General features: G+C 38.1%; 1 protein-coding gene across 1 annotated transcript; it reads left to right on the top strand.

The window, feature by feature from the left end:
* Positions 1 to 1,073: 1,073 nt before the first annotated feature.
* LOC109215453 ((+)-neomenthol dehydrogenase-like) lies at positions 1,074 to 5,801 on the top strand. The gene is made up of 5 exons (XM_019379523.1): positions 1,074 to 1,251; positions 1,598 to 1,859; positions 3,408 to 3,509; positions 3,652 to 3,840; positions 5,207 to 5,801. The coding sequence occupies exons 1-5, from the start codon at positions 1,217 to 1,219 to the stop codon at positions 5,582 to 5,584; spliced, it is 966 nt and encodes a 321-aa protein (XP_019235068.1). The 5' UTR covers positions 1,074 to 1,216; the 3' UTR covers positions 5,585 to 5,801.
* Positions 5,802 to 15,404: the final 9,603 nt, after the last annotated feature.

Here is a 15,404-nt window from a genome sequence, read left to right as displayed (position 1 = left end):
AAGTTTTCTGAAGAACCCAAAAAGAAAGCAAATTATATTTCAAATTTTGTATACTAAGCTGTTAAACAAATCACAATCAATTTCCTTGGGAGTCTTTTGATTTTGTAATCATTTCTTGTCTTTTCATTGATGAAAATGTGAACAAGAAGTAAAAAATTTCCAAAGGTGGAAAACCCCAAATGCATTTTTAATGTCAAGAGAAAGATAATAACACGGTATTGCGCATGAAGGGGAGCCTTGGGGTAACTGGAAAGTTGTTGCCAAGTGATCAGGAGGTTATAAGGGTTCGAGCCGTTGAAACAGTCTCTCGTAAAAATACCGGGTAAGACTCCGTATAATAAATCTTTGTGGCCGGATCCCGCGCATAGTAAAAACTTAGTGTACTGGACGCCTTTTATTTCTCTTGCTGACCAAATGTAGAGGATGGATGCATTATAATTCAGTGACATCCTAAATTGTCGTACTAGTTGAATTATATACCAGAGAAAAAAAATCTTTACTAGTATTTATAAAACACTAAAAACGAAACAAGTGGAAACGCAGACCCTCGTTTGGCCATGAGTTTTCCCAAAATAAATTTGGGATTTATTTTCAAAACTCATGTTTGGCCATAAATTTTGCTCATATTTTGGCAAATCCCAAATCTCAAATTTCAAATCTCAAATCAGCTATTGAGCTGATTTTGGGCCAAAATCCAAAACTTGAGAATTATATACATGTTTTTCCAAAATAAAGTTGGAAAATATATTTTGAAAACGTATGTCCAAACACATTTTCATCTTCAAACCAAACTTCACCCAAATCAGATTTTTTAAAATAAATTTGGGATCTATCACCAAACGCTAGCTTTAACATTTTGAAATTTGTAGCTAAGCAAGTTGAATTAATGGTCAAGAAAAGCATAGCAGTCGTTTAGCAATTTGCTTCTTCCAACCAAAAGAGAAAAACGTGCTTTCTTCAGTTCTTGTCCAACCGGCACTAAAAATAGGGGATAAGACTAAAATATAATAAAAAAATAAAATAAATTATAGCCTCGTTAATTTTCTCCATTACCGTATTATATAATTCCGTCTTCCTAGATTTCAATGACCACCTTAGACTATTTTAAGCAAACGCAATACACTGATAAGTAATCCGTCTTAGACCCAAAAAACTAAATATAGCAAGAGTCCTTGAATCTAGAGAGGCTACTTATCATTGAAATTCAGTTTCAACAATGGCAGAAAAAATCACCAGCCACGAGAACACAAGGTATTTACAAACCTTGGTATGTCTAATTTTTGGTTGATATTAAGTTGTATGTACTGAAGGGAGCCTTGGCGCAATTGATAAAGTTGCTGCCACGTGACCTCTGGTCGCGGGTTCGAGCCGTGGAAACAACCTCTTGCAAAAATGCAAAGTAAGGCCGTATACGATAGACCCTTGTGGTCCGGCCCTTCCCCGAACTCCACGCATTATGGGAGCTTAGTGCACCCTTTTTTTTATTAAGTTTTACGCACTGATGGTGATTTTTTTTTTTCGGAATCGGTACGGTTATTAGGTAATTATAAGTAAATCTCTAAAGATAAAAATAGTAAGTTTTAAGTTGTATGATCAGGTATGCAGTGGTGACAGGGGGAAACAAAGGAATAGGATATGAAACATGCAGGCAACTAGCAAAGGAAGGAGTAGTGGTAGTGTTGACAGCAAGGGATGAAAAGAGAGGAATTGAAGCTGTTGAAAAGCTCAAAGAGGAGTACTCAAGCATTAAAACTGAAGATGATCAGATTTTGTTTCATCAACTTGATGTTATGGATCCAGCTAGTATTTCTTCTCTCGTGGACTTCGTCAATACTAAATTTGGAAAGCTCGATATTCTGGTACTATCCACTACTATTATATTTATCACTGCATCACTTAAATGTTTTCTTTTTACTTCTTTGGGTGGGTGAGAGGGGTCTTGATCCCCAGTAGCCTTCTCGGTCAGAGCTCCTCGCACTGGGTTTGTGTAGTTCGGTTACATCTTGCACAGTGAGCAGGTTACCTAGTGCACATATCTGAAAGGTAGTGGCTGCTGAACCTGAGAATTTTCCCCCCAAAAAATCGTTAAAAAAAACAAGAAGTCATCTATTATTACTTTTTTCCAGATCCATTAATCCTGTTTCAATGGATGAAGTATTAACTAATTAAATCAGCCATTTAAGGAAAGATAAAGGGTGATTAAATAATTACTACTAGTATTAAATGTCTCTCTTAAGGGGTGTGTATAACCCATAAAAACAATAACGTGTGCTGGAGGGAACAGTAATTTTATTGTCAGTATGGTAAAGCTTCGTATATTTTTCATCAATTATTTGTACTGAATTCTTCATGTTTTCATGTTGGAGATATATGAAGTTTAACCCTGCAAAATTATTAATTTCTTGATAATATTAAAGATATTTATTTTGAACCAAAATAAAAAGGCAAAAATCCACTCGAATTGGTAGAAAGTTGTAGTCCTACTCAGTAATCAGTAGCCAAAGAAAGAAAAGTTGAGGAGGTGAAAAAGGTGTAGGCTCCTTGAGATCTACAAAAATAGGTGAACAGTCACATGCAATCTAATTTATTTAGAATTAAAGTTTTTTTCCAAGTGAGGAAGCCCATCAGTTGTAAGATGGCTCCTTGAGATCTACAAAATCGGTAACTTATGGTTATCATAGGAGTTACTTGTACTTGTTTTTATGATAGTGTAAATATTTCTTTATAATATCGATGATAATTTTTAAACTCGCTCACAAATTAGTGAAATAAGATATACTCCATCCGTTCACTTTTATTTGGTATGTATATTAAAAATAGATTTTCATTTTTATTTGTGGCACTTTATGCATATCAAGAGAAGATAATTTTTTTTTCTTGTTATGACCATAGTATTTATTACTCATTTCAAATCATTTTCTAAAATATGCATCAATTAATATGGATATCATAGTAAATTATGCACTTCATATATTATTTCTTAAGGGACGTAAAAAGTCAAAACGTGCCAAGTAAAAGTGAACGGAAGGAGTAACTTATAAGTACAGAGTCGTACTTAACATTGAAATTGTATGATATAGGATTATATATTTTATTAATTTTCCTACATATTGCTTCAGTGCTATAGGTTGTCTTAGCAAGATAGTCACGAGGGACAAAATATTTTAGCGCTAATTAGTTTTGGTTTTAATCTCTTGGGGTCGATTGTTAGAGAACAAGTTATCCCGAGATTATAATGATGAAATTATAATACGAGAATTAAATAATGATGAGATTATTTAGTGAATATATTTTTATTGGAAGATGTTTGATTTATTGGACTAAAAATGGGATACATGGGTACATATTTCGTACTATATGCTTTACATAGAAGTAAGAAATTATGAATGCTTCAATTTAATTTGCAGGTTAACAACGCAGGAGTTGGTGGATTAATGGTAGAAGGAGATGTTGTTATAATAAAAGATTTAATAGAAGGAGACTTCGTAACTATTTCTGCTGAAAATGGGGTAAGATATATAGTCCAATTCTAATATGTTATCCTAAATTAATTAGAAACAGTCAATGGTGATCTCTTTGATAATTTTCAGTTATTTTATGTTACATATACATTCAAAGAAATAGTAACAAATTGAAGTAATTATTATGCAGGAAGAGGGTGGTATTAAGAAATCAATTGCAGGTATTGAGCGTATAGTTACAGATTATGAGTTGACAAAACAATGCCTAGAGACAAACTTCTATGGTGCAAAAAGAATGATTGAAGCATTTATTCCCCTCCTTCAGCTCTCTAATTCCCCAAGAATTATTAATGTCGCTTCTTTCTTGGGGAAGTTAAAGGTAAAGAAATCATAATTGTATAAATCATAATAGGGTTAATTTCACAAATGCTAATAGTTAGCGTTTTTTCACTAAAGTCATATAACTTTGTTTCTCACACAAAAATCATATAACTATGACTTTTTTTCACTAAAGTCATATAACTTTGTCTTTTCACACAAAAATCATATAACTATGATTTTTTTTTTACCAAATCATATAATTATGTTTTCTCACACAAAAATCATAAAACTTTTACTAACTCACAAAAATCGTAGTGATCGGAAAATATAATTTTTCACTGGTATTTTCTTATTTTGTAGATTTTTATTTTCTTATTTTCAACCTAATAAATAATAATTCGATTAAAATAGAAATGACCCGACCTGGCCCACCCGACCCGATACTCATATAAAAATTAAAAGTTGGGTCATTCCTATTTACTAAAAGTGAATTCTTCCCCATAAAAAATTCAATTCGGAACACATGAAATTCTGACAAAAAAATAATGAAATAAAAGGTATATAATTAGAGAGAACTTGAAATAAAAATGCTATAAATTTGAGTAAAATCTCGAAAAGAAAAATAAACAATAGAAGTATCATGTTTTGAAAGATTTACTATTCGCTTTTAGTATTATTTTAGTTTATATATATGAGCATTGGGTCGGGTGGGCCAGGTCGGGTTGAGTAATTCCTATTTTAATTGGTTATTATTTAGGCTGAAATAAGAAAATAAAAATCTACAAAAAAAGAAAATACTAGTGAAAAATTATATTTTCCGATCACTATGATTTTTGTGAGTTAGTAAAGTTTTATGATTTTGTGTGAGAAAACATAATTATATGATTTTGGTCAAAAAAAAAATCATAGTCATATGATTTTTGTGTTAAAAGACAAAGTTATATGACTTTAGTGAAAAAGTCATAGTTATATGATTTTTATGTGAGAAATAAAGTTATATGATTTTAATGAAAAAAAGTCATAGTTATATGACTTTTGTGTGAGAAACAAAGTTATACGACTTTAGTGAAAAAACGCCAACTATGAGCATTTGTGAAATTAACCCTATATATATATATATATATATATATATATATATATATATATATATATATATATATATATATATATATACCCTCTGAATTATGTTGAGTTTAACTTCTATATACTGGTAGTATACTTCTAACCAGAGGCAGACCTATGCTATACCGAGAGGGGTCACCGGCACCCATAAAGTTCGGCAAAAATTTCATATATATATGTATATAAGTTTAGAAAATAATAATTTTTTAGTAGTGGACATCCAATATACAGATTTTAATTTAATCTTAAAGTGCACCTTCAAATCCTGAGTATGCTTCTAACCGTTTTCCGCTATTCTACAGCTATTATGCAACCAATGGGCTATAGGAATGCTAAGTGACGCTAAAAGCCTGACAGAAGAAAGGGTGGATGAAGTGTTGAATGAATTTATTAAAGATTTTAAAGAGAAATCAATAGAAGCCAAAGGATGGTCAACTTACTTCTCAGCTTACAAAGTCTCGAAAGCATCCCTGATTGCTTACACAAGGGTTTTAGCTACGAAATATCCGAATTTTCGGATAAATTCTGTGTGTCCTGGCTTTTGCAAAACAGATGTGAACTGCAATACCGGGAGCTTAACTGCAGAAGAAGGTGCTGAAAGCTTGGTGAAGCTTGCCCTGTTGCCAAATGATGGACCCTCTGGTCTCTTCTTTTATAGAAAGGAAGTCACCTCTTTTTGAGCATTGCCATATCCAGCTATTGGTTTGCGGGTTCATACTTTGATGTATGAGTCTTATACATGTAGGAAAAACATGTATGAATAAAGTTAGACATAAGTTGCAATGTTTGAATTAAAAATAATGTCTATATTTTGGTATGTGCCAATACTTTGTAAATTAAAGGATGCATTCCTCCTTCCTTATTTATGGGGTTTATTATTTTGTCGTTTTTTCCGGATATGGCTCTTCAATCTTTGATCGTGCGTCTTAATATACTCTACTTGTACCCACATATATTGATCTGAGCTCATAATTTTTGGTGAATTTTAATAAATGTAGATTTGAACTCAAAAGTTTTAATGTACCCGTCAAGTTTTAAACTCTAACCTGGGCTACTCCTAGGGGTGGCAAAATGGTTAAAAGAAAACAGTTAACCACCCATATTATCTATTAAAAAATGGGTTGGATAATGAACTATTTAAACACAGATCAAATAAGTAATATCAGTTGGAAGGACCTTTTTTCTCTCGGCGCACATTAGATGCTCGCTAACCTGCGCCTTCGCCGGAAATTGGAGGAAGAGGGAGATCAAAGAAAAACACCAGCAAAACACAAGTGATAGAACGGAAACTAACAGATACCATCACGCGAGAGCAAGGAAAACAAAATGCAAAAGGTAAAGAAAAAATGCAAGAGGAAGATCTAGATCTGGAAAGTGATAACGACCTAAATTGGCCAGATCTAAGTAGCAATCGACCAAAATCAGCAACACTGATAAGCCCAGTCACTCAATTGACGCCTAAAGTGAACTCAGAAATGAAAGGACTAGCTGTATCGACAACCTCAATTGGTGGTGCGAGTACGATCAAAACATAGAGCAACGGAACAGTAAATGCAAGCTTGACAAAGGAACAGAGGAATGGAATAGTAAATGTTGAGAGCGTCATTGAGAAACACATGCATGAGAAGAAAGCAACACATACTGGAAATGGGGGAAGATCCTGGGCAGGTTTGTTCCATGAAAACAATTTTGCAGCAAAGGGAATGAATTTATCGTACATTCCACCGGTGATACAGGACGGGGAAGTTGTAGTACAATTACTGAAAGAGGACATTGCTGAGGAAAATCAGAAGTGGAACCGAGCAATAATCCTGTACGTGGTTGGAAATACTCCAACTATTGGGGCAATTGAACGATTCATAGCAGGGCAGTGGAGTAAGATAAGGAAACCTAAGGTACTCTCCATAATGATGGGTATTTCATAATTTTGATGAACAACTGTGAAGAGAGGGATGAAGTATTAATGAATGGTCCGTATACTATGAATAGCAGACCAAACATACTTAGACCATGGATAAATGGATTTGATTTCAATGAGGAAGTGCTTAAAATCATTCCTCTATGGGTCAAATTCCCCAAGCTACCACTGAACTACTAGAGTAATCAAGCCCTAAGCAAAATTGGGAGTGGTCTGGGAAAGCCCGTGTATGCTTATGCATGTACCACAGTGGCTGATAGAATCTCATATGCTAGGGTGTTAATTGAAATGGATATCATTCGGCCACTACCAGGATCAATCAAACTTTATGACCCCAAGGGAAAGGTGATTGAACATCTGATTCAATATAATTGGAAGCCTCAGTACTGTCAGACATGCTGTCAAATAAGACATTCATGTAGAGACCAAAAGAAGCAGAACCAGGAGGGTGGACAACAAAGAGTTCTATAGCAGAAACAGAAACAAGAATGGAGAATAGTGAGGGTAATTGATCCTAAGGCTAATAAAATTGATGCACATGGTAGGTTTCTGGATCAAATGGAATCAGAAGGTGATGAGGTGCTGATCAAGAAGAAAAATGCAGAACAATGACAACTGGCTAGAGGAAAGTCTGCATCAAAAAAGAATATGGGAGCTGTAAGTGAGAATGAAGTAAACATTGGTAATGCTTTCAAAACGTTAGTTGATACAACACAGAAGATTGTGGAACTTTCTGAAGCTCAAGAGAAAAGAGGGCAGCTTAGTGAAAGGGATAAATGTGGTGAATATAAAATACCTACTATATGATGATGAATATCATATCATGGAATGTTAGGGGTCTGAATAAAGTATACAAGCAAAAAGAACTCAAAAAATTTAGTAGAGAGAATAATGTGGTACTAATGGTTGTTCTAGAGAATATAGTCAAGGAACCTACTGCTGATTGAATAATAAAAAATGTGTTTAATAACTGGAAATGGATAGCAAATTATGATGCAGCTTCAGGAGGCAGAATATGGGTACTATGGAATCAAACAAAGTTGGAGTTTGAGGTATATCAAGTACATGAGCAATATATTCTAGGACAGGTGACCATGAACCAGAACAGAACCAAGTTTAACTTTGGGGCTGTATATGGATTACATTCTATACAAGATAGGAAGGCATTATGGGATGAATTGAGGAGAATTATGGCTGGAATCAGTGGCCAGAGCTTAATAATGGGTGATTTTACCACTATCTTATCTAGTGAGGATAGAGTGTAGGGGAATGCAGTACAAGAGATTGAGGTGAGAGATTTCAAAAATTTCATACTGGATCCCCGACTAGATGAACTCAGAACAGTGGGGAGAAAGTTCACTTGGACAAACAACCATGTTCACAATAGAATTGATAGAATTCTGGTAAATGCATAGTGGATTAAAAAATGGCCTGCCATGGAGGGGATTATAATGAACCCTGATTTTTCAGATCATTGTCCTTTGAGCATACTTATTGATGACACTAGTCAAGAAGGAAGGCGACCTTTCAAATTTCTTAACTGTTTCGCATATCACAAAGACTTTAATGACGCAGTTAAGCAATGCTGGAAAAAGAGGCAAAATGGAGATGCAATGCTAAAGGTATGGAATAAGCTCAAAATGCTAAAGGGAGATTTGAAGCAGCTAAACAACCAATAATTTAGCAGTATCGGGAATAAGTTTCAAGTAGCAAGAAATAAACTAGAAGGTATCCAGGCTCAAATGATAGGTCCAGGAAATGACAATGAGACAATAGTACAAGAAAAGGCTGCAAAACGTGAACTGGCTGAATGGCTGGAGGTGGAGGAAAGTATACTTAAGCAGAAAACAAGAATAAAATGGCTCAAATTAGAGTATTCAAACACATCATACTTCCATGCCTGTGTGAACAAAAGGAAAGCAAAAAATCATATTGGCAGACTAATCAACAATGCAGGGCAAATACTCAAAAGTGCAAATAAAGTGGAAGAGGAAATACTGAACTTCTACAAGAGTTTACTTGGTACAGCAGCTTCACAATTACCAGTGGTCAACACAGAAATCATCCAGAAAGGCTATATGTTGAGCAGGTAGCAAAAACTACAGCTAATCAAGCCAGTCACTAGAGAGGAAGTAAAGAAATCAATATTGGACATCGATGATAGCAAAGCACCGGAATGTGATGGATATAATTCATTTTTCTTCAAGAAGAGATGGCATATTCTGGGTGATGAGATTACTGAAGCAGTGATGGAGTTCTTTGAAAGTGCAGAAATGTGCAAAGCCATAAACTGCACCACTATTACCCCGATACCTAAAGTAAGAACCCAACTAGCATTAAGAAGTTTAGGCCTATATCTTGTTGCATTGTGCTCTATAAGATAGTATCAAAAATCCTAACAACAAGATTACAGGAAGTTATGCCAGATCTAATTGATAATTACCAAACAACTTTTGTGCCAAGAAGAATGATTATTGATAACATCATTATGAGTCATGAATTGGTTAAAGGCTACGGGAGGAAGAACATATCGCCAAGGTTTATGCTCTAGATCGATATGCAAAAAGCTTATGATTCTGTGGAATGGGTATATATTTAGTAGGTGATGATATTACTGTGATTTCCTGAAAATTTTGTAAACTGGATGATGGTATGTATTAGTACGGTTGCTTACTCTGTTACAATCAATGGAAAGCCTACCAAGCCATTTGAGGAAAGAAAAGGACTTAGACAAGGGATCCCTTGTCACCAGTGCTCTTTGTGATGGCCATGGAGTATCTATGCAGAATTATGAAGTCAGTGAAGGAGAACAAGAAGTTTAAATTCCACCCAAAATGTGCTAAAGTCAACCTTGTACAATTGGAATTTGCTGATGACTTACTGCTGTTCTGTAAAGGAGACATACAATCAGTCAAGATCTTGCACAAACAATTTCCATTTTTCTCTGCAGCATCAGGGCTAATTGCAAATCCAAATAAAAGCTGCATCTACTTTGGAGGAGTGAACAACATGACACAACAACATATTATGGACATGCTAGGATACAGTAAAGGAGACCTACCTTTTAGGTACCTAGGAGTCCCTTTGAGCACAAATAGGCTGACAACTTGTCACGACCCCAGTTCACCCTCCATGAACATGTCGTGATGGCACCTAGTTCCTATAACTAGGTAAGCCTAACAATGCGGAAATTAATATAACTTGCGGAAACATTCAATTAAATTAAGCAAAACTAGAAGAAAAGGGTATATAAGTGCCATCTGGCATATACAACTCAAAAAAATAAATCGCAGAAGTCTAAAATCTCAACCCAAAACCCGAAAACTCACGGGAACCACAGGCTAACAGAAACATAGTACGCTGCTCTAGCTCCAGAATATTTAAACAACTGAGAGAAAAGGAATAAACTAGATACTAAAGCTGGAACAGAATAGAGACTCCTGGTCTGCGGACGCGGCAGATATACCTCGAAGTCTCCGTGTATCTCCTCGCCTCAAGGATAGTGCGCCTGAATAGAGGTACCTGGATCTGCACATGAAAAAACATGCGCAGGAATGGCATGAGTACACCACAGCGGTACTCAGTAAGTGGCAAGCCTAACCTCGGTTGGGTAGTGACGAGGAAAGTCAGGGCCCTACTGAGGTAAAATATAATAATAATTAACAATATGAAAATCTGACAGAAATAATGAGTACAGCAGTGAGATAAGACAGGTCAACGAGGCAATAACAACTACACAAAGAACAAAATAAACACGGAATGACTACAACTCAATACCAAGGATAACAATGAGGGTCTCCCAGGATACCGTCCTGTAGCCCTTTTCTCAACTGTCCAGTAGATCTCCCGGGATACCGTCCCGTAGTCCAACTCATGTGCCAAACCGAAGGATCTCCCGGGATACCATCCTGTAGTCCAACCATCAATGTGCAGGGGGATCTATCGGGAATCTAACCCGCAGTCCCAAAGTAAAAGTGCAGGGGGATCTACCGGGAATCGAACCCGTAGTCCCAAAGTAAAAAAACAAGGGGGGGAGCTACCGGAATCCCACATCCGTAGTCCCAATATAAATGCGCAATCACAGCCAGAAGATACCAAGGAATGAATTACAAAAGACAAGCAACAGATAGTACTAGTCCTAGCATGCTTCACGTAGTACAGTCGAGGTAACTTAAGCAATTAGGCAGGTTAAATCAACTAAACATGCTTCTCTAATCTAGCACAGGTTATAATTGCAGGTAGAGTAAAGCAAATATGAAAGAAATTCGATCTCAATGTCTTAAGTAAAAATCAGGATTTTCAACAATCGGCTCAAGTACGCGCTCGTCACCTCACGTACAAGGCACTCAAATACCAAATAACAAATCCTAAGGGGAAAGGTCCCCCATACAAAGTTAGACAAGCCACTTACCTCGAACCGGCTCAAAATCAACTAGAAATCACGCCCTTGCCACGAGTATCCGACTCCAAATGGCCCAAATCTATTCAATTCAATTACACATTGTAAATAACATCACAAACAACTGGTTTTACTATTAAATTCAAAGCTACGACGTGAAATTAGGTAAAATGACCAAAATGCCCTTCAGGCCAATGCCTCGGAATCGAATAATTTTTACATTTTCAGAACCCTCGTACTCTCAGGAGTCTAACCATATAAAAATATCCCAAATCGGAGGTCAAACACCCACTCAAAAACCCAATAGTTTAGCCGATGAAGTTTCACCCAATTTTCCAATTTTTGATCCCAAATTCGAATTTTAATGATGGATTTAACTACAAAATGATGAAATATAACTAGGAGGGATTAAAGAAACGTTACCCAATAGTATTCTCTTCAAAACCCTATGAAAATCGCCCTTCCCCGGCTCAATTTGATTTTTCTAACTTATGAAATATAACCCTCGAAATTTCTATATCTGCACAGGCATTTCCACTTCTCCGGACAAGGGACCGCTTCTGCGGTCCCGCTTTTGCGGAAAACGAGCCGCTTCTGCGACTTTCACTAAAAATGCGACGTCCGCTTCTGCGGTTCAACAACCGCTTATGCGGATTTCTCATCGCTTCTGCGGTTTCAACCAAAACCCAAGGGCCGCATCGGCGACTATTATCTCGCAGGTGCGTGACCGCTTCTGAAGTTAAACTTCCGCACCTGCGGAAACTGAAGAAACACTCCAATTTCGCTCCTGCGATGGACAGGCCGCTTCTGCGGCTCTGCTTCTGCGGTTCCCAAGCCGCAGAAGCGAAAATACCAGAAGAGAAAAACCAGCTGCTGCAACATTTCAAAAACTTCTCCGTTAACCACCCGAAATCATCCCGAGGCTCCCGGGACCTCAACCAAAAGCACCAATAACACCTAATACCTCATTCAAACTTGTACCAATCCTTAAACCACCTATAACAACGCTGGAACTCGAATTAATCAATGATTTGAGCCTAAGAACTTCAAATTCCATCAAAACACACTTTCGATCAAAAACCTAACCAAAACACGTCTGAATGACCTGAAATTTTGCACACACATCCCAATTGACATGACGGAGCTACTGTAACTTCCGGAATTCCAATCCGACCCTCGGATAAAAAATTCACTATCGGACCGGAAACTTCAAAATTTCAAACTTCGGCATTTCAAGCCTAAATGAGCTACGGACTTCCAAAATACATTCCGAACACGCTCCCAACCCCGAAATCACCTAACGGAGCTAACGGAACCATTAGATTTTCATTCAGAGGTCGTCTTCACACTGTTCCGACTACGGATCACTTTACAACACTTAAGCTCTCATTTAGGGACTAAGTGTCCCAAAACTCTCCGAAACTCAACACCGAACGTCCCGACAAACCAAATTAGCAGAAATGAACTTAGGGGAAGCAGTTAATAAGGGATCAGGGTGTTAATTCATAAGACGACCGGCCGGGTCGTCACATCCTCCTACACTTAAACATTCGTTCGTCCTCGAACGAGCATAGAGAACATACCTGAAGTAGTGAAAAGATGAGGGTACTGGCTGTGCATATCCTGCTCGGTCTCCTAAGTCGCCTCCTTGGCCGGCTGACCCCGCCACTGAACCTTCACTGAAGCTATGTTCTTTGACCTCAACTTTCTGATCTGCCTGTCCAATATAGCCACTGGCTCCTCAACATAGAATAGATCCTTGTCCAACTGGACTGAACTGAAATCCAACACGTGAGAGGGATCACCGTGATACCTCCGGAGCATCGAAACATGAAATACCGGATGAACTCCGGCCAAACTGGGAGGTAAGGCAAGCTCATAAGCAACCTCCCCAACTCGCCTCAAGATCTCGAAAGGGCCAATAAACCTCGGACTCAGCTTTCCTTTCTTCCCAAACCTCATGACGCCTTTCATAGGCGAAACCCGAAGCAGAACCCGCTCACCAACCATATATGAAACATCACGAACCTTCCTGTCCGTGTAGCTCTTCTGTCTGGACTGGCTGTACGGAGTCTATCCTGAATCGTCTTAACCTTCTCCAATGCGTCCTAACCAACTCTGTGCCTAATAGCCTGGCCTCACCTGGCTCAAACCAACCCACCGGAGATCTACACCTCCTACCATATAAAGCCTCATACGGCGCCATCTGGATGCTGGACTGATAACTGTTGTTGTAAGCAAACTCCGCCAATGGCAAGAAATGATCCCAAGACCCTCCAAACTCAATCACACACGCACGGAGCATATCCTCAAGAATCTGAATAGTGCGCTCGGATTGTCCATCCGTCTGGGGGTGAAATGCTGTGCTCAACTCCACCCGAGTGCCTAACTCCTGCTGCACGGCTCTCTAGAACCGCGATGTAAACTTGGTACCTCTGTCTGAAATAATAGAAACTGGAATACCATGCAGACGGACGATCTCCCGGATATAAATCTCCGCCAACCGCTCCGATGAATAAGTGGTACACACAGGAATGAAATGAGCGGACTTGGTCAGCCGATCCACAATGACCCAAATGGCATCAAACTTCTTCAAGGTCGGTGGGAGTCCCGATACAAAGTCCATGGTGATGCGCTCCCATTTCCACTCCGGAATCTCTATCTACTGAAGCAACCCACCCGGGCGCTGGTGCTCATACTTCACCTGCTGGCAGTTAAGGCATCTAGACACATAACCAACTATATCTTTCTTCATCCGCCTCCACCAGTAGTGCTGCCTCAAGTCCTGATACATCTTTGCGGCACCCGGATGGATGGAATACCGCGAACTATGGGCCTCTGCTAGAATCAACTCTCGAAGACCATCAACATTGGGCACACAAATCCGGCCCTACATCCTCAATACCCCGTCATCTCCAGTGGTCACATCTCTGGCATCTCCACGTTGAACCTTGTCCTGAAGGACAAGCAAATGAGGGTCATCATACTGCCGCTCCCTGATACGATCAAACAAGGAGGACCGGGAAACCACACAAGCTAGAACCCGACTAGGCTCCGAAAGATCCAATCTCACAAACTGGCTGGCTAAGGCCTGAATATCCATCGCCATAGGCCTCTCTGAAGCTGGTAAATATGCCAAACTCCCCAAACTCTCCGCCCGGCGACCCAAGGCATCCGCCACCACATTGGCCTTGCCAAGGTGATACAGGATAGTGATGTCATAATCCTTCAGCAACTCTAACCACCTCCTCTGACGCATATTAAGATCCTTTTGCTTGAGCAAGTGCTGCAAGCTCCGATGGTCAGTATAGATCTCACAAGGCACAACGCACAAATAATGACGCCAGATCTTCAAGGCATGAACAATGGCAGCTAACTCAAGGTCGTGGACAGGGTAATTCTTTTCATGTATCTTCAACTGTCTGGACACGTAGGCAATCACCCTACAATAGGGATTTTTGCGCATTATTAGAGTGCACAGTCTTCAAATTCTACCTCAAATCAATTTAGATCCACATAATTATTTGTTGCTTGCCTGATCCAACGTAATCAGAGTCACTGAACCAATGGCAGATCCAATTATAAAAATATTTTTCTTTGTTTTGCATTGTATAAAAAAAAAATAGAAGCACGATCATACAGAGGTGGATCCAGAATTTTTACATGACGGGACACATTATTTTGCTCAACTAGTGCCTCCTAAAGGCTTTTAGTGTTCAGGGTGCCAATTGCTTTAGATTAACCATTTACAAGGTATATATTTGTATATATACAATATTTCGGCCAAAATTTACGGAGTCCGGTGACCCCTCGCCCATACACATGGGTCCGCCTCTGCGATCATATACAACATTAGAAATCAAACTTTTGCGCTCAAAATATTTTATAGACACAATTATAGAGAATATCAACATGCATCAAAATAATTAGAAGTAAAAGATGTCTAATTAAAATATGATATTAAGATATTAAATTAAACTGAGTTACATTAACTATGATTACTTAACCGTTTCTACGGCAGACAATAGATTTTCGGGATATGAAACCTCATAAGCTCCTTTCCTGTAACTCGTTTTTGCACATGCTACATGCATGTGTGTGATTGCCATTGCTTAAAGGCTCAAAGAGTCCTACGAACATTATCCTCTTCCCTTTTACCATCTTGATCAGAAAATTCAGTCCT

Source organism: Nicotiana attenuata, unplaced genomic scaffold (assembly GCF_001879085.1).
Source record: "Nicotiana attenuata strain UT unplaced genomic scaffold, NIATTr2, whole genome shotgun sequence".
NCBI classification, from domain to species: Eukaryota; Viridiplantae; Streptophyta; class Magnoliopsida; order Solanales; family Solanaceae; genus Nicotiana; species Nicotiana attenuata.
Note: the sequence above shows the minus strand (reverse complement) of the source record. Positions and strands in the feature narration are given on the sequence as shown.

Bases quoted from the DNA above. Each gene is read 5' to 3' on its own strand.
- LOC109215453 (XM_019379523.1), top strand. From the start codon at position 1,217: ATGGCAGAAAAAATCACCAGCCACGAGAACACAAG. The intron at 1,860-3,407 runs GTACTATCCACT...TTTAATTTGCAG, and splicing joins TTGGAAAGCTCGATATTCTG to GTTAACAACGCAGGAGTTGG. The intron at 3,841-5,206 runs GTAAAGAAATCA...GCTATTCTACAG, and splicing joins CTTTCTTGGGGAAGTTAAAG to CTATTATGCAACCAATGGGC.